Raw genomic sequence first — 25,000 nt, forward strand, 5'->3', positions numbered from 1 at the left:
ATGTCATCTGGGATATGGTAGTAGCGAGGGGTGAGGAGATTGCTAATGGTTATTAGGTTATTGTGACGAGGTATCAACAGAGGATTCCCCTTTTGTGATAGATAGCTCAGCCAAAGTGAATTGGATTTAATCGTAGCAGAGAACATTTTTGCATGTGGCACTGGCACAGAACTAAATATAACTTCTTTTGACTGCTGTATCAGGGCAGGCCTTGAAAGACCCAGAACGTGCAGGATAACACAAGGAATATTGTTGTACTTTGCACATGATTTTATCTATTGAATAAATAAACTAATATCTGCCACTATAATAAAATGCCTGTAAGGGGAGCATATTACAATGCAGTAAGGGAAGTAAAATGAACTCTTAATTTGTCACTCTAATGCCTGGGCTCTGAAAACAAAAACAACCCTCAAGACTCAGTGTGAGCTCATTGATTTCAGTTCCTTATTATATTTAGAAGAAAAATAGGCGTCTGTGGAGGACTGTTTGATCATCTTACTCATTAGTATCATTTGTTATATCACATAAGCATACAACAGTATATACCCGAGACCTAGATGACCCAAAAGACTAATATGAATAACACTGAAGATGTATGTGATCTTTGTATATTAAGCAGTGTTTCCTCTCGGATGTCTTTGAAAGTGAAAATTAAGCCGTGGTGCCCTGCAGCAACAAAATGAACACAGAGGAAACAAGAATGCAATCCATCCTCAAGATCCACAATGTTGTAGTGTAATGTTTTAAGCATCAAATATTTATAATTGTTTCATAGTTCCAGGGCATTCATTACCACTGCCTCATCAGGCTCACAGCTGGACCAGTCATTTACTCACTCGCCAATTTGTCACAACAGATGTCAGACGCCATGCTCTTTGCCTCAAAAGTTATAATTTAAGCTCAATTTAAGATTAAATTAGACTAATATGCTTTAGTTTTTCGGAGTAGTGATTTGTTGGCCTACATTACAGGTGGATTACATTGCAGTAAACCTAAATAGCGCTCTTATCCTTAGCAACTTACAGTTATTTAGGTGCAGGGTATTGATTACAGCCCCTGGAGTGTAAGTGTGAGGCCCTGCACTGTGAGGTTATATTCTTTGCTCAAGGGCACTTCAGCCACAGATGTCATGGAATTAAGGAAATGGTATTTGAAAAATAATACCATCCGCATAAAAAAACAGCAAAAAAACTGGTATCTTTAAATCTTTAAAATGCCACAGGCGAGGTTTTATCTTTAAACCATGAAATACTTATAGCTTTGTGAGCTCACATGTGGGCCTGGAGGATCGTTTAGATTCTGCCCCCGAACCGCCATATGGTAGAACCAATCAGAATCCCAGGATTTTCATAGGTGTGACGTACTGGTACGACTCATTAAAAATGTCAGCCACATTTTTGCTAGGATTTAAAATTATAAAATAAAACCATACCTTTGCAGACCTACGCATGTACCATACTTCGAGATGAATGTTGGTGGAGCAAGGCAGAACCCATTCATCTGGCAAGAGTCAGGTTATGGGATACCCATAGCAGTCAGATAAGTTTGACATTGGATTGAGCGCGATAGGAAGCCTTGACATCTGATGTGAACTGAGCTCAGAACAGACCTAGAAACTTCTCAAAGCTTGAGAGTGGGTTTTTCACCTTCTGCCACCAACAAACACAGCAGCACCATCACAACACCTTGTCAAAGCGCCGTGACGCTTGCCACCCTGATAATATGGCACAGTAATAACAGAGTATGCGCTCTACCGTCTTTAAAAATAGATTCAACGGGGAAAGTATTGCACACAGAAAATGGGTGGTTGTCATAGCAGACAATGGGAGAATGGTTTCACTGCGGTGCAGACTAGGCTCAAAAACCCAACGCCTCACAACAGTGTGGTGCATTTCCTTACGTTTTCTTTGTATTGAATAAATGATAAGCACATTTTAGCCCAATTGGCACAGTTCTTTTTAATACACAAACAACGCTTGCTCCACCGTGTTTGTAAATGGAGACAAAATAAACATATTTGACTTAATAAAAATGCCCATTTTCCACTCAGTTGTGATCACATTATGTTTTCATTTGAGAAATCATGAATGCTCTACCCATCTCAACCAATTCTAGCCTTCACACATTTGCTGAAAGATTTGAGCTCATTTGCTGTACCAATTTACCTGCCTGTGGAACACTGTGCTTTCCTTGTGCCCAATATCAACTCTGTCTCTGGCCCACGCAGAGTGAGCGTCAGACACTTCTTCAGATAAACATTATGACGTGCGCTTTTGAAAAAACCATAGCAGCCCTAAGGCTTTCCTGAGCCACTGAACCAGAAACAGCTTTCCAGATAGCGTGACAAAAGCACTACTGGATGGATGCACATGGAATACTGGTGCGAACCGTCTTGTGTTGTGTTTTGTAGTTCATACGTTTATTAATAGTTAGTGGGGGAGGAGGGGGAGTTACTGTTATGCCAGTGCTCGTTTTTTATGCTGCATGTTTGTCAGAAGCGACAGGCAGACTTTTCCTGTTGGGAGACAGAGATGGAGTAGTTGGCTCCTGTGGCACCTGTCATTACATAGTATTACTTTTTAAAAATACATTTTTAATGGTCATTGAATTTTAGTGTTTGAATATAATCTCTGATGTGGTTTTAATATCTTTTTTTATGGATTTGGATTAATATACCAAGTATCGCACACATGGACATAAAATGTTGAGTGCCCTGGTCGCAAGTGGCCATGCCCCAATGATTTAAATGAGTTGGCTTATGAAACAGAGGGCTGCAGGTTTACATACCTCCCTTACCTATTGCTGCACCTTCATTCATGGCTGAATTGCCCTTGAGCAAGACACAGGGAAAACACATACAGTAGTTTCAAGTACTGTAACCTGTGCCTAAATATCAACTGTATAAGTCACTTTTGATAAGGGGTTCAGCTCAGTGTAATGTAATGCTCCCTAGATTGGCCTTATTCCACTGTCAGCCCCCACACAAACGTTCTAAAATCTTATTAAAAATTGGACCACTTTTATAGTATCTGCTATATGTACGTAAATAAGTTCGCATAGATAGTGAGTAAGCACATTCCATGTAAAATGTTCATATGTTGCAGTATATGGAATGTGTATGTGTGCCTTACTTGTACATACTAAATATGTGAGGAAAAGGAGGAATGGTCCATGTGTACAGTAGTGTACTATACCATGTAATAATTGTGTAATCCATCCATATATGAATCATTTTGTAAGTTTTACATATATCTTTTCCGTGTGGGCCAGCAGATATTAACTTCTCACCGCATGTGGTGAATTTTGGTCCCTAATGTCCCAGTGTTATTTTTCACTTTTAGTAAAACTACTTTACTTTTACTTTTTTACTTTTAGACAGGATAGTGACGAGTGGGAGAGAGAGACGGGGGAGGATTGGGAAATGACGGGGGTCAGGAGGATATCGAACGCGGGTTGCCCGCATAGCTGTCCAGTGCCCAGCTGACTAAGCCATGGCTGGGTCTTGCACGTGTTGTTTTGATTAGACGTCTAATCAGGATGTTTGCGTTCACAGAATTACCACCTGATTAAATGTTTCGATCTGCTTCACGTTACTACACAAAATGTACGTTTGTATGTACACAAACGGTCTGTCTGTTCTAGTCACAGCCTGATCAATTGAATTTCCGCTCTTGTAATTGTTTTAAAGTAAATTGAGTTTGACCATTAGCATCGTGTTAAAAAATTGTGACAGCTAGTCCAGTCGTGTCTGGGAACATCTTATTCTCCCCTCTCTTTGTTTTGTCTGCTCTTTGTTTCTTTCTAGCAGCTGTCATGGTCCCTCGTGCCTGACTGTTGTAAGATATCACTTGGGCCTGAGAAACGTGCCGTTTTAAAAAGAGATCCTCTGTGGCTAAACATACACGCATATGCACATGCACACACACACACACACACACACACACACACACACACACACACACACACACACACACACACACACACACACACACACACACACACACACACACACACACACACACACACACACACACACACACACACACAGAACACCTGTTTTTTTTACACCTACTGTAAGGTCCAGTGCTGTTGGGTATGAATGAAAAGCCCCTGTGTTGTGTGTGTTGTGTTTGGTCATGTGTGCAGGCCTCAGAATTCGCCTCCTGAACCTGTCCTTGAAGCTGCTGACATGCCTTCTCTACATAGTCAGAGTGTCTCTGGACGACCCCACCATCATGCACGCAAGGTACTGCACAACCCATCTCTGCAGCTTTATACCTTACAGTTTTTTTCAATTGCTAACAAGCGCTTAGCCATACTTTGGATACTTTTTCTAAACTCTTAACACAGACTACCACCTACCAATCACAATTGGCCAAACAGTTCATTTTCTTCTCAAAAGCACACACTGTTAAATATACACAAAGAAATGCATTCATTGACTGCTAATTGTGTGAAAAAGGCATGTAATGTGTCAACTGCATGGCAATGGAAAGCCCTTGATGTGCTAACTGTATGAAGAGTTTTGCAAATGTCGCTGAGGATTGGACAAAAACTTGTTAGCAATTGAAAGAAACTGTAATGTGTGGTGACTTCATATGTAGTACATAATACATAATATGCTAATATCACTTGTAGCTTGTTTATGTCTCTCTTTTGTGTTTGCTAAGTGTATTGTAATGTGAAAAAGAAAAAGATCTCCATTACATTACAATTAACAAACATTTTTTCAGGGCTGTAATGATATTGTATGCAATCAAGAAATCGTGATATGCAGAGTCATGATGCTGTATCGTAATGCAAAGGCACACACTTTCAGCATTCTGTAACCCTTCAGACCAGAAAACAACCACATAATATGATGTGATGGTGTTTCCAAGCTTGAAATCAATATGGTGACCGCGATTTCCTCGGGTTACTGTTGTTGCTTGAACGACATCACAAAGTTGGTCCTGGATCAACATCTGGTTTGAGTGGTTATCTATGTCAGATTTTGCGCCAGTAACGTCTTCAGTTATGCAGAAGTGCCGTGCTGTTACAAAATACAATTACACTGACAGGTTAAGTTTAGGAATATGTTTTGGTAAAGGCATAATTTGGCATGTTGTTAGGTTGGTGCACACATTTTCACTGACAGGTTATGTTTAGGAATTAGTTTTGGTTTAGGCACAGTTCCACATAGTAGCCACTAGTGGTGTGGATCGGCACTGCCCTCACGATCCAATTCGATCACGATTCGGGAGGTAGTAGATCCGATTCGATTCGATTCTATTAGATCCAATCCGATCCGATCCGATTCAATTCTACAATGCATTGCAATGCATTACATTTCTACTGAACGCAAAGCAAATGTTTAATCAGCCATGATGAGGCAATACAAGTAGTCAGATACTGAGTAACAATTTATTGGTTGCTTTCTGTATCAGTCTGTATCAGTCTTGCAATGTTTTGAAGTGCTTTTATTTAATTTAACATTCATTTGCTCCTGAAATATCCATGGAAGTAATTGAAACTTAAAAAAATTGCCGGATCGATTCTGGAACTTGCCGGATCGATTCTGGATCGTCCATGCCCCGCATCGATTCGGATCGCCGAATCGATCATTGTTGACACCACTAGTAGCCACTGTAATAGCCTACCTAGCCATAACCAGAGCCGTATACCACCGTGACGGAACTTGGCATGCCCGTTAATTTTTGGAATCAGACCTAGAATAGGCTAACATACCAGATGTTGATCCAGGACCAACTTTGTGATGTCGTTCCAGGAACAACAGTAACCCGAGGAAATTGCGGTTACCAAATCAATATCATATTAATTTTTAAACTTAAAACGTATATTAGTAGCCTCTTGTAACCTATTCGAGCCATAAACGATTATCAAAAAGACATACAGTATTATAGAAATCATGGGGTATAAGAAACCGTAGAGTTGTATGGTGACTGTATCGTTACAGCCCTAATTTATATCCAAGTCGTGGCACAAGTACGTAAGTAAGTCACAGTGTTTCCAGCATGTTCTACTGTATTTTCCTAGGGCTTATAAATAAGCTATTATTCATACAGTAGATTGGCATGACAAATCATGATGTGCACAAGATATCTGTCGCTATAATGACATGGAAGCTGCTGTACTGTAATGATCATGATTCATTATCACGCCTAAAAAATAAAAAGCAAGTCACGTCTCAGCACTGCTGCTGTAATGTCACCATGGAAACCTAGCGGTAGATTATGGAGGCTTTTTATATCAGAACGGGGTCGCATTGCCCTCATTCTAACTGTAATTAATTTTGTCTCTGCAATAGAAACGGCACATACGTGGTCAACACAACCACTAATCCTTCATCAACAGATATCAACTGGTAAGTCCCCACGGTGAACACATCACATTTCTCTCTGCGCTGTCAGCCTCTGTCCTCCCTGTCTGCATACACATAATAATAGACCCAAAAATACACACATGAACTAAACCCAATCTCTCTCCCTGCCTCTCTCTCTCCCTGCCTCTCTCTCTCTCTCTCTCTCTCTCTCTCTCTCTCTCTCTCTCTCTCTCTCTCTCTCTCTCTCTCTCTCTCTGTCTCTCTCTCTCTCGTGTTTTGTGTTGTTTTTTTCTGGTGGAAAGGGAATTGATCATCTGGGTACACAGAAAAACACCTGTGTGGGCGATCCAGGTAAGATTTTCAGAGGATTATACGTAATCAAAGGAGAAAGCCTGAACTAGGGATGAAAAGCACCGGTTGAGAAACGGCAGTGGGCAACTTAATCCAGCCCCCGTAATTACTCTAAGGGGGTCTATGACTGACCAGAAAGCAGAAGCATCTCTGGAGGCATACTCCGCAGAGCTCTCGAGAGCACTGCCTTTATTATCACCATACATCACTGACAGGAAGATCGAATGTGTTCTGACCACCAATTACCTGGCCGCAATTAATTCCTTCTTAAGGTGCCCACGGGCCATGGTTTTCACCAAGACCCAGTATGAGTCACTCTCATTGACTCTGTGCTCTGTCTTCACAATTAGAAGCCATAAGTACATATATATCACTTCATTGTGACCTTACAGTAATAAATTTAAGAGATTTTGGGTTGTTCCTGTTATTTAAGTTCTCAATTACCTTCCAACCTTTCTGGTCTCCTCAATCTAGATATATGGGCTTTTAAGTGGTTCTCAGGTGAAAGGCGGTCCCCTGATGTTTCTGCTGTTCATTCTAAGGCCTCATTGTCTCTACGCAGTCTCACTTTTTTCTGTGTCTTTGTGTGCTTTATTGTTTATGTGTGTCATTAGATTCCCTCTTATTTCATCCTGCAAGTGTCATTAGCCCTAGGGGTGCGATTAGTACTATAATTCGTTGTGCCATCAAGTCTTCCCTCTCGTTTTCCCTTTGCTCTGTCTCCACCTTTCTCACTCTCTGTCTCTGTCTCTCTTGCCCTCTATCTCCCTGTCTCCCTGTCTTACTCTGCCTCTCTATCTCTCTATCCCTCTATCCCTCCCTCAATTGCTCATCTCTCTCTCTCTCTCTCTCTCTCTCTCTCTCTGTCTCTCTCTCTCTCTCTCTCTCTCTCTCTCTCTCTCTCTCTCTCTCTCTCTCTCTCTCTCTGCTTGTAGGTGTCAGTGGCCTTAATTAGTTTTCTAGAGGCGATGCTCCTCACATATCTGAGCTACAAGGTGAGATCCATCAATTTGATAAAACCCTTTCTCAATGTTGCACTCACAATGGCACAAAATCCCAGACCCATTGTTTGTATCATGTAGCCCTCTCAAGCAGTGACTGCTGAAAAAAGCTTAAATACACCATAACAACATTGCAATGACATTGCCAAAAATAGTAAGTAACAGATCAAGAAATGGTCCTTACTGTTTTGGTGGCAGTAACGTAATGACATATGGTAGGCATTGCACGGAAGGGTTACATTTGCATCAATGATGTGCTATTACCTGTTTGGCTCTAAGCAAAAATGAAATGCAGATGTATCGATTCAATTCAAAAAAGGAAGGAAAAAGAAGCAGAGGCACTCTGAGATTTGAGAAAAATATAAAAAAGATCTTTAACGTGGCAATTCTGTTGAAAGAATCCATGCCCTGATTAAGGCCAATATGGCCGCAACATGTAGATCCATGTGTTTTTAAACAGAATTGCCTCATAAATTGAAGGCCTTTTTTATATTTTTCTCAAATCTTAGAGTGCCTTTGCTCTTTTCTTCCTTTTTTGGCCTTACACTTCCCCCGGTACAGATGAGCACCTGAGTAACATTGTTTGCACAGTCTCCTGAGCACCTCATGGCCTTTAGTGTCGTATCGATTCAGTTGTTGGCAGTGTAGACTACTTTTACAGAAGTTGGTGGCAGTAATTATAGAAGCAGTTATGTGATTGATTGAGTTCATCAATGAAGGCTACATTAACGACTAGTCTATCCACCATCTTGCTGTTAGCGCGAATTAAATGTTACAAATTAGTTTTGATGACTTCTGTTATCTCACATGTGCATCGACACAGATGTTGACAATATGAAACTTAGAGACCACTTTGAGAGACAGTAATCAACATTTTCAATGCTGGAGAAAAACATAGTCACTGATTAATTCCGTTAATAAGTTAAGCCTTTATCAATGCAGTCTATCAAGGTCTACATGTGTCAAGACTCACTCTGGGTACAATCATTAAACATTTTAGAGAAGTTGAATTAAAGTAATCGATCGTGTCATTGATTGGATTTATCACTGCCTTCATCAATGCCTTCATCAATAAAGTCTATTAACTGTCTGGCTCCAGTCACAAGCACTTACGAAGAAGTCACAGTGTGACGGATTGGTGAGAATGTTTTGTCAGGTTACCAAAATGGTGTCCATGCAACTCTACACATATATGGTTTAAAACATTAAACGACATCTGATGATGGCAATTCCAAACATTTATGGTGTAAAGACCACTGTACTCCAGCACTGCTCTGCGGACGTTTAATTCCACATATTACATTTTGCTGTGTTAATTCAACATTTAGAGAGTAGATTTGGCATCTTTTAAATTGTATTTGTATTTGGTACCCTTTAAGTATTGTGAATTAACCCTGCAGAATTTTCTGAGCAATGTGCTCAATATAATTGTGCACACGGCCACCGAAGTCTGCCGATGTTGGCTGTTCATTACAATTAAACCCCTTTGCGCAGAGCCTATGTAATAACCTTACTGTCACTAAATTGTAACGACCAAGTCTTAATCTGTTACTTAAGGCTCCCGGTATTGTCATAGCAATGCTGCCATCATGTAATTGAGTCTTTACAGCATTGAGCGAACAGGCCCGCCATCAGGCCCATATGCCCATATGCATATCCACCCTTCTTCCATGCTTGTTTGCTACAAAAAGTGGAAGATTACTGAAATGGTACCCAAGCCATTCTGAACATTTGTTACGTAATTAAGCCTTTCTGCTCTGCTCAAGGCACTGTGGTAATTACTGCCGATATTTGATGGTGAGTTGCTGACTGTCTTTCCCCACAGGGAAACATCTGGGAGCAGATCTTCCAGATTTCCTTCATCCTGGAGATGATCAACACAGTGCCATTTATAATCACTGTGAGTTTACAAGACACATTAAAACAGCTTTAGCGGCACTTGAGTATATGCAATTTAAGTAATTATGATGCATTTACCTTGGTCTTTCTTAATTTATGTTTTAATACAATGTGGCACTCACATATTTTTACATTAAAATTTTTTTACATGGTCTTTCTTGAACATGGGCATGGTGTATCTCTTTGCTTTGCATATAATAGTCCCGTTAATTAAGGTTTGAGAGCCTCTTTGTCTTAACTTCATGCTTTAATTGTTGTCATTAATCAGTAGCTCAGTTTGGTGACACTTAAAAGAGAAAAGATGTACAGCTTAACTTCTACTGTGTACTTTTCTGTGTAGTCCTACTTTATTCTGTTCTCCTTGTGTGTCATTGCCAAAAAGTAACAAATAGTGAATATATGTATATACTTCGTAATCTCACTGTTTGATGAATGTGGCTGAGACTACTTTGCCTGTCCCTGGGCTATCATTCATTTTGCTGGTTTCCTATAACAAGGTGTTTAATGCTGATAGGTTCAAAGACAGGCAGACCTAAAATCTTGCCTTATCTTTTGAAGTCTGCTGTCTGAAGTCTCAGTGTGTGTGCGTTTGTGTGTGTGTGTGTGTGTGCATGCGTGCGTGTGCGCGCACTGGGGTTTCTGTATTTGTGGCAGCCTGACAGATCATGACGGATAACGGTCAGGCCCTACTGGTATTAATGAATCACATGCAGTGGAAGGGAAGTGGTAGCGGAAAGGACATGGAGATAATGCATTTATCTGGTTAATGATTCAGTTCTGCTGCACCAGATTGCAGTTTCCCTGGATATCCTGTGGGATGGCTCCAATTTGCAGTTTGAGATTGTTGTGATTGAAGACGGGATATTGGAGTGATCAGGGCCTCCTAGAACTTAGTCACCAGCAAAATAATTATTTGGGGATATATGACATAATGTTTCAAGGTAATGAGTAGCAACAGCCTTTGTTATAGCAATTCTCTTGTCTCTCATGAGTACTTTTTTCATTCTTTGTGTAAGTGTGTCGTAGTGAGGAGTGAGGTGTTTTCAATCTACTTCAACTTTTGAATAATTTCTGTTCTGTTCTGTTCTGTTCTGTTCTGTTCTGTTCTATTCTATTCTATTCTATTCTATTCTATTCTATCCATTTCAACAGATCTTTTGGCCGCCGTTGAAACACATATTTGTCCCCGTGTTCCTCAACTGCTGGCTGGCCAAGTCTGCTTTGGAGAACATGATCGTGAGTGCTTTTAATGCCTCTGACCTTTTGTTTTCAAATCAGCATCGCCAGGTGAGGAGGACTCAGAGCGTAGATTGCTGGGAGAGTGTTGTTTTATGGAAAAGCCTTAGGGGTTGTTTCGCTGATGAGGCAGGTGTTTACGGTGAAAGGTCATCAACAGCTTGGCAGGTGAACACCGCAGGGACCCTTTTTTGGTTCCAGCTAATGGGTAGATATTTGATGTCAAGACCCCACTGACTGTGATTGATATGCGGGGCTTCGCTTTGGCTGGTGGGTCAGCTGGTTATTTGTCAACATCAGTCACAGCAAGTAACCGCATTTTGTAATATAGTCAGTGTATACGCACTAAATACAGTACTACATATACATATGGTGCAAGACAAATTATGAGTAAAAATTACCATTTTTTGTGCCACATACCACCACAACACGGCAGAGTAGTGCATATATTGTATCATATGTAGGACCCTATGATTTCCGCGATACGGAAAACACGGACGGAATCACGGAATGTGGACATTAAAACGGAATTTGGTTATAAACGCGGAATTGCACGGAATTCGCTCATTTCTTATGATAAAATTAAAAATCCATTATTTTCGTCATCATTTATCAGTCTAAAAGACATTTCAAACACAAAATATGGCCACGATATCATATCTGGCCCACACGAGGTGATGCGCAAAAGTTCTATGCAGATCCATGATCCATGTCAGCACATGTTGACAGTGAACGCATCTCTCTCCCAAACGGTGTATCCGATTGTCTCCCACGTCCTAACACTGGCCGTCCAGCCTGATCTCCAAAAATTCCGTGCTCCTGGACACGGACATTAAGGACACTAAATCCGTGTCCAGGAGCACGGATTTTGCCAAAATTCCGTGCTCCTGGACACGGAATTATTTTCCATGATGGGCACACGGAAGTGCTTTCTATATTCCCACAGCACTGTGTTAACACATTGAATACCGGCGGTGCTCGCGGAATTATGTCGTAGAATACCAGCGTTCTAAGCCCTTTTTTACGTTTTTTTGTAGACTCACAGCTTATTATGTGATAGGGCCACTGAAATATGTTATGACTCGTTTGAAAGTGGAGACGCTGCCCTCTTAGTAGGTGAAAACTGTGTGTCTCTACGAGCTTTTATTGCCGAGTAAACCCACGCTAAACCGAAGTGGGTATCCATGGAATTCAGCTACAATCGGAGATATTGAGGTTTTTGTGAAGGGTGCGCTTCTTCAGAATGTGACGAGTTTGAAAGGGGATGAGTTGGTTTTAATCACAATTTGGTGCAAGGTTAGCTCTGACACACATCTTCCTGCACGTCAAGACACGCCTCCTGCTCTAAACCACTACGACACCGGCAATCAATGCCCTTCGAAATCCACGTTTTTCACACAGACTGAACACAAGCTCTTTGCACACATGCAGAAGGTCGGACATTTGCTAAAATAGTTCCCGATGACTCCCGAAATAATAGCCCAACATTGACAACAAATCCCAATGATATGATGCTTAGATGTAGCCCAATCCGATCCATATGTAGCCATCTATGCTAGCTTCTGGCTTTTCACATACAGGAAGACAGTTCAACATAGGGGTGAATAATCAAATAAACTTATCTGGTTGGCGATCAAACTTCTAAATCGGAGCGCATTACTCCAATTACAATTCGGGTGCCATTTTGATCCAAGGAGCTGGTAAAGGTCTAGGTAGCAAGCCCAGAAAGTTCAAGATACTCCTGGCACGATATACAATGGTCTCTGTGTTTACCTATTGCGTGAAGTCAGACACAATACACGCTACCGATCGTGGGCTACTAGGGAAACAACAACATAGCACGATTCACGAATACGGCAGCACACCTCCTGCTCTGTCACACTACGACACCAGCAATCGATGCCCTTTGAAATCCCCGTTTTTCACGTGGACTGAACACAAACTCTTTGCACACATGCAGAGGGTGAGACATTTGCTAAAATAGCTCCCGATGACTCCCGAAATAATAGCCCAACATTGACAACAAATCCAAATGATATGATGCTTAGATGTAGCCTAGCCCATCCGATCCGAATCATATGCGGTGGCAGATGGACACTCCCAACTGAGATCGCTCCCGGACGTGTAGTCCCAGGTGTTTCTATCACTCCCGGACGTGTAGTCCCACCCGGATCGATAGTCTGGCTAGTGGGAGCGAGCCGACAGGGGAGCGTCCTGCGTTGGGAGCGACAATCAGGGAATCATGATATGTAGCCATGCTAGCTTCTGGCTTCTCACATACAGGAAGACACAGAAACTTATCTTTTTGGCGATCAAACGTCCAAATCGGAGCGCATTACTGCAATCACATATCGGGTGCCATTTGGATCCAAGGATCTGGTAAAGGTCTAGCAAGTCCAGAAAGTTCAAGATACTCCAGGCACTATACAATGGTGTTTACCTATTGCGTGAAGTCAGAGACAACATGCTACAGTGACCGTACTAGGGAAATCAATGCAGGCAGCGCGATAGGCGACATGGGTTGGCATCCAGACATCTTGGTAAGTTAAATTAAAATATCGTCACCTTCTTAAAATAATCGCCTAAGTCATTTTTTGGTCAAGTTCACGTTTTCGCCTAACTCATGTCCTTCCCCATTCTGAGGGAGTTTTTGTGTTCCCTGACAAACCTGGAAAAAATGACTTAGGCAATTATTTTAAGAAGGTGACGATATCCNAATCATAACACTCAAACATCATAACAATCAAACAACTTTGGACTGCAAATGTTGTCATTTATGTCCATCACAGAGCTACCAAAATCACATATATTGTCCATTGAAGGGTGTAGATTCAAAATATGATATTTAAATGCAAAAACGTATTTTTACGGTTTGGTATACAACGCATGGGCGTGAAAAACGCATTATTACGTCGCTGGTACTCACTGTGTTAACTCTATCATTAGAAAATACATACCGAATGCTAATCCTAAGCAAAATAATGCTATAGCAATTTAAGTTGTGCCCTGACCAAAACATTCCCTAACCTTAACCTGTCATTAAAGACATATTTTTGAGAAATACCTTTTCCAGTTGGTTGATAGGCTATCAAATATATATAATGAATGAAATAATACTAGCTGTGCCCAGACCAAAACAATCCCTAACCCTAACCTGTCAGTAAGAAAAAAACATTTTGAGAAAAAATATTTGACTGAGGTCAAAGACTGTGGAAACAGAGCTGTGAGAATATAGAGAGAGCACTTCTGTGTGTCCATCACGGAAAACAATTCCGTGTCTAGGAGCACGGAAAACAATTCCTTGTCCAGGAGCACGGAATTTTGGCAAAATTTGTGCTCCTGGACACGGATTTCGTGTCCTTAACATCCGTGTCCAGGAGCACAGAATTTTTGGAGATCACGTTGGGCCGTCAGAGCATTGAAGAAATCTTAAAACACAAATGTTGCCTAGTAGAACAGGTCAGGCATAAACGCGTTGTCCTGACCGTCTGTTACCAAGACTATGCGATGCGACACAGAAAGGACGGGCGGCTCTCCACTGCACTATAATAAACAATGGAATTATCCGATGCGAGGCACGAGTTTCGAGTTTGTTACAACAGACGTGACTGCTGTAAAATAAAATTGAACAGGCAATGCTTTGATCATGCTTGTTAACTTTGTTGACCACGAAGCATAGTGACCAAAAGTTAGCAGAAACTTTGAAAAAGGGTCAAGTTATCATCAGAAGAAAACGGCCGTCTTGTTAAACATGTGTTTGTGTGAAACGGTAGACGGTAAGGACTTTGCGAGGCTATTTAATGCCTACATATAACGTGACCAAAAATGTATCTAATGTAGCTGCAAGTTGCAATATAGCCAAACTTATTCGAGGAAACCTGATGCAGCCCGAGTCCAACTTGAATGCATCAGAAGTGAATTCGCCTTCTAGTTGGGTGCGTCACGTGTATATAATAGAATATATGCGCATGTACATTTCAGCTACCGTATTACCTGGAATATTTTTGAGGGCTGATATTACAAAAAACTAAAAAACTTTTTTCTTTTTTTGGGGGGGGGGGTGAAAGGGGAAAATAAGGAATAAATCCGATTTGGCAAAAAATAAATCAGAAAAAACGGAATGTCTACCCTGTCATTTAGAGGTATTTGAGTTTAACCACATACGTCTCTGCAGCTATGTGTTCAATATTAATAGCAGTGTTTGTGTTCGATAGCACATTGATCCAGGACAAAGGGAACAAATAGAAACAGCAATAAAAACACAGGTCTTGGAATCCTTCCTCAACAATCTCTGATGAAAAATGAAAAAAAAATCTTTACTCTCCTCCTTTCATCCTTGTCTCTCTCCTTCCAATCTTCTCTTTCTTTCTCTCTCTCGCCTCTTTTCATTCCTCTCTTCCTTCTCCTTTGCCATCCCACCAGAACGATCTCCACCGTGCCATACAGAGGACCCACTCGGCCATGTTCAACCAAGTCCTCATCCTCATCTGCACACTGCTGTGTCTGGTCTTCACCGGGTGAGTCAGTGTTAGGTCTAAATCCTACTGTGTCTGGTCTTCACTGGGTGAGTGGTTGAGTGATTGGTCTTCTCCCTGCTACTTCTGATATTCAATGCTGTGTGTTAGGTCTAAACCCTACTGTGTCTGGTCTTCACCAGGTGAGTGTTGGGTCTAAACCCTACTGTGTCTGGTCCTCATTGGGTGAGTTAGGTCTAAATCCTGCTGTGTCTGGTCTTCACCAGGTGAGTGTTGGGTCTAAACCCTACTGTGCCTGGTCCTCATTGGGTGAGTGTTGGGTCTAAACCCTACTGTGTCTGGTCCTCATTGGGTGAGTGTTAGGTCTAAACTCTAAACCCTACTGTGTCTGGTCCTGGTATTGAGTGGTTGAGTGAGTGTTCTTCTCCCTGCTACGTCTGATATCACTGGATGAGAGGAGTTGGTCTGCATCCAGCTGATTCTTGTATTCTCTAAAACCCACTATATCAGGTATGCACTGGTTCAGGTGAGAATTCAAACTAAACCCCACCATTTCTCACATTGAACAGTTGAGTCTTTGGTCTAAACCTTGATCTTTCTGACATTCACTGGGTTATTGTTTGGTGTAAACCTCACTATTTCTCATATTTACCGGATGAGTGGTTGATCTGCACCCTGCCCTGCTTTCTCTGATATTGACTGGGTGAGTGTTTTCCCTAAATCCTGCTATTTTCCACAATGTTCGAGTGATTGATTGCTGTGCACCCTGCTTTTTCTGATATTCATTGACTTTGTTTGGTCTGAACCCTGCTCTGGCTGGTCTTCAATTTATCAGATGAGTGTTTGTCATCAGAGAAAGAAGATCAAAAGGATAGATAGTCAGCCTCAGTGTCAGCATAGCCCTCGAATCACGTCAATCACCCCCCACTAATCAACTAATCTTTTTGCAAATCAGTGGGCAGGGGGGATGTCTAAATCAATTAGTTTTGTGTTGTTGTTTTTTTTTCTTCTCAGCAAAATCTAATTAGAGCTATGGCCCAGGGCCAGGGGTGCTGGCTGTTGGTCTTTGTCACTTCACAGATGAAAGCAACAACCCCTCCAACTCCCCACCTCTTCTCAACACACCCCAGGCCACCTGTTATTGACTCTGCACAGTTAAACAATGCAGTGGCAAATTCGAATTCAACACCTAGAGCAGACAGTGGGACCAAATACTCCCAAGAAGATGTTAAATCGACTCCCTGAGGTGGAATTAATGCTGTGTTTACCTCAGCTCAATCTGAGCCCAATGTCTTTATCTGAGCACCGTCTTCTTCTTATTATGAGTCTTGCGAGTGTCCCCCTGCTGGTTAATCTCACGTTTGTCTGTATTGCGTCATCCTTGCACAAGTCACAAACACTTGGTTGGCATAGTCTGGATTCTCAAAAATATTGACTTAGGTAGATGAGGGCCAATTTCAGTGCTTTTGATGTAATAATGTTGCTTAGATTTTTATTAGAACTGTGTCTGAACAACACTGCTATTGTTCTGCCACGTTGTTAGCTTACTCTCCATGTTACTCTGTTCTGCTCTATTCCACACCTGTGGACAATAAACATCCATTCAAATTCTATTCTGTTGTATTCTATGGTACTATAGCCTATTCTATGTCATTCTATTCTTTAAGCTGAGCATCATCTAACTGTGCCTAGCTGATGCCTGAGGAATACTTTGTCATGTAGCTCTCTGCTCGTCCATCTCTCCCTTTTTATGATCATAGTTTTATGGTCCAAGTGTCCAGATAAGGGCAATTTGGCCGACTGTGGACTGGCCCAGTTCTTTGGTGTTCCTCTCATGTCCTCCATGCTACAGTGTCTGTCAGTTAAATGCTTTGGGTTGTCAGACTCAGTATATATTAAATTTTTCTGGTGTGAGCTGAGCATTACCTGTCACTTTTTGTCTGACAAATATGTCTTTATCTAGCTCTCTGCTGGGTATTGCCATCTCTATATTTTACAGTCACATTGATGTTTGGTTTTCATGTGGCGAAAAAAGACCATCAAAGCTGAAAAGCTCAAAAGCCATCAGGAAGTATCATCACATCAGCGGTATTATTTTTTTTTATTAGTAAGTAAGTATGTAGCACATTAGCTGTGATTTTTAATTCAGTAGTTGTTACCGTGGCAACCATGATACTATACGTACATGCACTCATAATAGCTGTTTGTGATGGAAATGTTGTTAGGTGCTAGCATACTGTAGCTCCAGGTTAATGATAAGGACTCTTGGCATATGTGTGCAAATTAACTGCAAGGAACAGGGGCAAAGTCCCGGACTATATTCTCATGTATAAATAATGGACATTTGAGACTGTAATAACACATCGACCAGACCTTTGAATTTTTAAACTTTAACTACAATCTTAATCATAGTGTATCACCTCCATTGGGGATGGCAGTGAATGCAAAATGGTGCTCCTGTAGGCTCAGACGATAACTTCTCTTTACAAAGTCATCAGTTTTAGGGTGAATGAATGATTTGAGACAACTTTCTCCTGAAAATTTCATGAGGCAAGATTTTTTTAAATTTATTTCAGCAAGCCTACAAAGGAAATGGCAATTCCCGGTCACTGCTCATTAAATTGTGATTTATTGGTGAGGATATGTGAAGTCCAGTCCCAGACCTTTTGAATAAATGATGCCTCTTTTCACCTCTTTGAGATTTTAAGCTCTCCTTATGGATCTACTCTGTCATAGGGGCTCGCTTGTCATAAAGCACCCACCTACTCCTCTCTCTCCCCATTTCCCCAAGTAACCCACACTACATTACTCAACATTATATTACATTACATGTGCTACGACTGCCTGACCCAAGGCAGCCCAGCATAAAGGGACTTCAGTGCAGTAGTAATGTAGTCAGTTACTAAGGAGACTTTAAAAATGATAAACTTGAAGTTATCACATTAACATAGTGCATGTTATAGGTACTTTATAGATGTGTGTTATTGTGTAATTACAGTGCTTTTATGTTGTACTTTTGCAATAAATAAATGAAAAAAGCAAAGCAAAATACAGTATTCAGGTTTTTTTTATATACTAGCGTAGCTTTGCAGGGTTGTTTACCAGAGATTCTTTAAGTATATAGAGATATGGCAATGTAATAGGTTGCTATGGGCACCTAACATGACCAGGTTCCGGTCTGCCTAAAGGGGCGTGTCATAATTCTCCTAGCATTGAATAGAACAGTCCTTAGGTCTGCCTAGGGCTGCCTAAAGGGGGATTTCGCCCCCTCCCCCTTGCAATAATAGAACCCGGAAACAATGGGCCAATGGAACCTCTCTCTTTCTACTCTCTCTGTTGTTTACTACTCAACTTGGTAAAGCTATACATGCAGCCTTATTAGGTCTCTACATCAGGCATTCTAATTCTAAACCAGATGCAGAACTACAATAACAAGCATTCCATACACTAGAGGCCTTACTATACATTTTCTATCAAGCAAAACAAAAAGCCACTACTGCACCACAGCTCGTATCTTTGTTTATTGTCCCCTAAGCCCCTTATTGAACTGTGGTTCTAATAGGCTGCCCTACTAAAGCACAACTCGGATCTGGAGTGCTTGTGAGGCATCTCCAGTTGAAGTGTTTTCCCCAAACCTGAGCAAGTGGTGTTGTAAACAAATCTGTATAAATAGGGCATCGCTACTAGAATTTAAAAGCAGAATTCATCGTTAAACTATCAAGTCGTATGCACATGGGAATGTACCACAGTACAGTGAGAGTCTCTTAAATGTGAACAACAAGAACATAACAATAACAGATACGACCTATTTCAGAGATAGTGACCTGAATATAATTTCTGTTCTGGCAGTACCCCACGAGACACAGCCTGTATTATAAGTTTGCTATAGCCAGAGTCGCAAAGTTGTAATATGTTACTAAAGACTCCTCTGTAATGTTGTGAAGTCATTGTTTTTTTTAAGAAAGCAGAAAGATATTTGATAGGTGGACCTGAGTTCACTGAGGGGTTATGTGCCTACTGTTTTTTTTGTTACTGATATGTGCTGTATTTTTTGAAACATTCATTTTTGCTTTGTAACAGCTGTATAACATGATATCATTGTAATTCAGATTTAAAAATTGGACTTGGTTTCCAGGCTTGTTCAATCAACTTATATTTACCTACATATCATGTAGACTTAGATACTTACGGGAGTAATAATAATCAGATCATCAAAAACACCTCCATTGATTTTTCCTCTAACTTAATTTCCCTTGAAAATAGACCTCATTACACGTTCGTTCTAGCAATAGACTCTCAGCTGATTCACCTGTCCATATGTGTTAGCAGAGATTTGCAAGAAGGCCAAAATCAGGCTGAAAATGCTAGCACACATTTTCTGAACATAAAATATTTGCTTCAGTGGTCACGAACCTTAGCACATACCGTACAAGCACATTTATACTTTGTTTGGAAGAGGGAAAGTGATCTGGTACTTGTTGATGACTTATATAACGTAATTAAACTGTCCCTTCTGCTTACACACTTTAAATGTTATGTATGGTGAAATAGGCTACAGTACACAAAACCTACCTTGCCTCGTAATGCCTTGATTTCTTCACACCCCAATGTGTTTGTCTACAGCACATTGCCATTTACAGTGCCTGTGGGATTCAGCAGTAAATTGTGTGTTACTCACTTCCCAATATGTTTGTGTCTATTGCCATGAACAGTGTCTATGGGATTCAGAAAATATCTTTTGTTATGTAGTACTGTACTCATGCCCCACTTTGTTCGTGACCATTGCCACAAAAGTGCTACCGGTGGGATCCAGCAATACCCTGTGTTATGTACTCACATCCTGGGATCCCTGTATTACTCACACATCCCAACATGCTCTGTGTCAATTGCCACTGACAGTGTCTGTTGGATCTAACAATACCTTGTGTTACATACTCACATCCTGATGTGCATGTGTCCAGGGCTTTAAATTAACCCTAGCCAACTGGCCAAATGCTTGTGAAATTTCAGCTTGGCAGGTAGAGAAGACCACGGGCCACTTTGACCCATTAAGTGAGTGTGTGTTTGGCTAGTTAGATTAACATCTACTTGCCAATTTGGATGGCGATGATGATGAAGAAAGTTAATTTAGAACCCTGAACATGGATGGACTCTGATGAAGATGGCTTGCCATCGAAACGTTAGTCCCTAACATGTTGTGCACTTGAATTAAAAAGAAAAAACATCCCATCTGAGCTGCTCCGGTGTCTTCTCTTTGTTCAAGATTACCTGCCTTCCTCCCGTCGATGCACCAGATGTAAAAACAGAAGCGCGTGGAACCCCTTTTTTGTTCATTCAGAGCCCTGTTTGTGTCTGTTGCCATTGACAGTGCCTGTGTTACAGTACGTACTCACGTCCCAATATGTTTTTGTCTGTTGCCATTGACAGTGCCTGTGTTACAGTACGTACTCACTCACATCCCAATATGTTTTTGTCTACACAGCAAATTTTGAAGGGCCAATTCAACACTGGAGGTGTTGTACCAACACTCTGAGTGTTAAAATCGACTCTGTTGGTGTTGAATTAACACTGCAAATTCCACTGTGTATTGCCATTTGCAGTGCCTGTGGCATCCAGCACCTGGAGAGAGCGGGGAAGAACCTGTCCCTGTTCGACTCGGTCTACTTCTGCATCGTCACCTTCTCCACGGTGGGCTTCGGAGACGTCACCCCGCGCATCTGGCCCTCGCAGCTGCTGGTGGTCATCATGATCTGTGTGGCGCTGGTGGTGCTGCCCTTGCAGGTACGGTTAGGGCAGGTGTGGTTCAGGTGTAACAGTTGCAGGTATGAGATTTGTGTTGCCGGTATAATAACGCCGGGGACACATACACGTGGATTTGGCCAAGCGAAGCGAACTTCGCCGTTCATTCCAATGAGGGAGGCGAAGGCAAGCGATTTGGAGCAAAGCAAAGGGAAAATATTAGTTTAATAAACAATTATTGTGAAAATAAGGAGCGAATTTCGTATAGGTTTACGAGTTATAAGAGGTACAAGAGTTATGGAGCAGGTGCAGGAAGAAGGCTTGTATAACCGCTGTGGTGATGTTATAACATGAGCAGATAACAATTGTGGTGTAGGAATAACACAGGTATGTATAACGTGTGGTGCAGGTATAATAGTTGTGATAGTTGTGTGAAGGTAACACATGTAAAAGAGTTGTGTCACAGGTATACAACAACTAGGAGGTATAAGAGTTATGGTGCAGGCGTAACAGCTGTTGTGCAGTTACAGTATAACGCTTGGTTGATGGAGGGCCACTTAGAGGTGAACTCTGCGTTGCTGCCTATCCTTGAAGCTACTGTATAACATTGCTATACATTCAGCAGTCGTTTTTATCCCAACGGGACTTACAAAAGAGGGCTATTAGTCCTCATTATGAAGGGAAGCTATCTCAGACATGAAGACGGTTGAGAGATGACCCTGCTCTTTGGGGTACAATGGCAGAGAGCATTTTTTTTTACTAGGATTGCTTTGTGTGAGTAGAAGGCAAGGCTAGACTGTTTAAGTGGCTCACTTTCATGATCGTGTTAAAGGAGAATTCCGGCCATTTTAATCTGTTTGAGGCCAAAGAAAATTGGCCAAAGGGAAAATCTGGATCAGATTAGATAAGTCTGTAAAATGGTCGGAATTCTCCTTTAAACTCACATGCCCTGCCAGCTAGGATCACTTGCGTGCGCATGTGAGCAGTGTTGCACTGTATTCTCATTCACTTTTTCGTTGGTCAGGTCACGTGCTGCCGTACTGAATAGTGGCCTTGCTGCTTGGCTCGGCCAGATTGTCTGAATCACAAGATTTTCTGCAGCGTCAGAAGAGGAATAACCAAGCACACGCTAGAGGAGCACAGTAAATAAATTATGAGCGTAAACAAAACATTTCAGACTGTCAAAAACTATGGAGTGCTGTTTGAAATATATTAAAATGATGGGTCGGCTGAGCGACAAAATTGTATATATGATTCAAAATGTCATCACCTGCCACTGTGTGAATGACTGAACGTGCTGCTTGCAGTTTAAATGACTTTGGCTACTCTTTCTTGCTGAGCATGAGACTGCATAAACAAGGAGAATTGCCATATCAATCTTTATAATATATAAATAATAGACATTCCAAAACACAGCCAATATTTAGTGTTAACTCAACACTCAGAGAGTACTCTGGGAGCAAATACACTTAGAAGATGCTAAATCAACTCTAAGTGCTAACAGTTCTTTTTTTATTTTTCTGTGTATCAACCTTTGCAATATGCGGTATCATTCGCTTCTCAGCAGGACTGAAGGCACAAGGCAAGGAGATTGGAGGAGACTCATCAATCTTGCATTGTCCTTTTTATTTATAAGTGCAAACGAGCGTCTTAACATTTCAACAGACTGTGTGTTTTGTCTGATGATCCAACTGTGTCCCCAAATGAGTCGAAGCATTTGCCTTTTGTTTGCCTGCTATGATGAATGCAGTGCACTATACAAATGCTGTACAAAATATATTTACCATTTGCCATTAACTCTGTGTGTGTGTGTGTGTGTGTGTGTGTGTGTGTGTGTGTGTGTGTGTGTGTGTGTGTGTGTGTGTGTGTGTGTGTGTGTGTGTGTGTGTGTGTGTGTGTGTGTGTGTGTGTGTGTGTGTGTGTGTCTCCTTGCATCCGTGTGTGTGTGTGCATCCATGCGCCTGTCCGTGGGTTTGCCTGTGTGTGTATGTGTGTTTGTGTGCTAGTTTGAAGAGCTAGCATACCTGTGGATGGAGCGTCAGAAGTCTGGCGGGAACTACAGCAGGCACCGGGCGCAGACGGAGAAGCATGTGGTGCTGTGTGTCAGCTCCCTCAAGATAGACCTGCTCATGGACTTCCTCAACGAGTTCTACGCACATCCCAGATTACAGGTAGGGTACTGAGCAATAACAATAATGCACATTATAAATGCAGCACAATGAATTCAGTATGAATCAGTACGCACATCCCAGATTACAGGTAGGGTACATTATACAGCAATAACACTATACATTGGCACTGTACAGCAATACAGCAATTTATGAGTTCTAAGCAGGGTTGCCAGATGAGGCTGATGATTTCCAGCCCAAAAAATGCTCAATACCCATCTAGAAGCACAACATCCCGCCCAATTCAGGTTCAACACTGGTTCTAACTTTTAAGCACATCCCAGACTACGCATACAGTATGGCAATAGAACACACTATACACTGATGTTGCACAGCAATAATGCAACCTAGAGTCATTCATCATGCATCAATGCAGCACATTTATACACGATCATTGCATTGAAATAACGCATATAGTGACATACCATTATACAGCAATGGCGCCTATTATGCAGTCCTGGTTTACTGCATTGAAGCACAGTCATAGGCACCTGCACAGGGATGCAGTGATACACTTACAGTTTTTGGACTCGTTAAATGTTTAGTAATTAACCGGAGCCCACACGTAGTAACAATTTTTAATAGAGAATCAAGAATGTTTCACGTCTTACTGCACTAATACCGGTATGTGTTGATCCTGTGATGTTGTATACGTCTCTGTACAGGACTACTATGTGTTGATCCTGTGATGTTGTATACGTCTCTGTACAGGCCTACTATGTGGTGATCCTGTGATATGTGTCTCTACAGGACTAATGTGTGGTTATTCAGTGATATTGTATACGTCTGTCAGGACACAGAGGCAGGAAACCAGATTAGAAGTAATTCAGGTCGTTTAATCTCAAAACTTGAACAAAGGCAGATGGAATGAAACAGAAACTTGACGTCATCTCACAGGAGATCAAAATCTGAGAACATATGGCATCCAACAGAAAAGATCCAGTAATGAATGTCCAACATAAAAGTCTGTACAACCTGGGACGAAGCAGGAAACAAGAAGTCAAGGAGCTGGGCGTCCAGGAATGAGGAGCTTGGATTAGTAACAAGAAGAGGTCCGTGGCCTGTAGCGCGTGTCTCCGTTGAAGAGGTCAGAGGGAGAGTGCAGAGTGAGAGGGGTTTATAAAGGGCTATGGGGAATAGGCTACAGGTGCTGGTGAGTGGCAGATTGGTGATAGGATGATTGGGAAATGGGGTTGGATAATTGGGCAATCAGTAAACAGGGGAATTAGATTGAGAGATTGTAGGAGCAGAATGACAGGGGGGCGTGGCTGGCTGGGAACCTGGTGGGAGCGTGACAACGTCTCTCTACAGGATTACTATGTGGTGAATGTGATCCTGTGATGTTGTATTTACAGGATTACTATGCGTTGATCCTGTGATGTTGTATTTACAAGATTACTATGTGGTGATCCTGTGATGTTGTATTTACTGATTACTATGTGGTGATCCTGTGATGTTATATACGTCTCTGTGTCTCTACAGGACTACTATGTGTTGATCCTGTGATGTTGTATACATCTCTCCACAGGACTATTATGTGCTGATCCTGTGATGTTGTATTTACTGTACAGGATTACTATGTGGTGATCCTGTGCCCTACGGAGATGGACATCCAGGTGCGCCGGGTGCTGCAGATCCCTCTCTGGTCCCAGAGGGTCATCTACCTGCAGGGCTCCGCGCTCAAGGACCAGGACCTCATGAGAGCCAAGCAAGTCAAATTATTATTGCTTTTATATAGCATGGTATGCTGTATTTATGTGGTTTGGCATGAACCTTATGACTACTCTTTATAACAGCACTGCACTT

General features: G+C 41.6%; 1 protein-coding gene across 1 annotated transcript in view; it reads left to right on the forward strand.

Annotated features, from left to right (window-relative positions):
• kcnt1b (potassium sodium-activated channel subfamily T member 1b) overlaps positions 1 to 25,000 on the forward strand; it is a 96,523-nt gene that overhangs the window by 11,034 nt on the left and 60,489 nt on the right. Inside the window, exons 3-12 of the mRNA XM_063193587.1 lie at positions 4,150 to 4,249; positions 6,311 to 6,367; positions 6,628 to 6,676; positions 7,612 to 7,671; positions 9,503 to 9,577; positions 10,729 to 10,812; positions 15,235 to 15,329; positions 20,888 to 21,068; positions 23,033 to 23,197; positions 24,766 to 24,902. Of these exons, the coding sequence (XP_063049657.1) occupies positions 4,150 to 4,249; positions 6,311 to 6,367; positions 6,628 to 6,676; positions 7,612 to 7,671; positions 9,503 to 9,577; positions 10,729 to 10,812; positions 15,235 to 15,329; positions 20,888 to 21,068; positions 23,033 to 23,197; positions 24,766 to 24,902 (1,003 nt within the window). The remainder of the gene's footprint in view (positions 1 to 4,149; positions 4,250 to 6,310; positions 6,368 to 6,627; positions 6,677 to 7,611; positions 7,672 to 9,502; positions 9,578 to 10,728; positions 10,813 to 15,234; positions 15,330 to 20,887; positions 21,069 to 23,032; positions 23,198 to 24,765; positions 24,903 to 25,000) is intronic.

The sequence above is a fragment of the Engraulis encrasicolus genome, chromosome 3 (genome assembly GCF_034702125.1).
Source record: "Engraulis encrasicolus isolate BLACKSEA-1 chromosome 3, IST_EnEncr_1.0, whole genome shotgun sequence".
NCBI classification, from domain to species: Eukaryota; Metazoa; Chordata; class Actinopteri; order Clupeiformes; family Engraulidae; genus Engraulis; species Engraulis encrasicolus.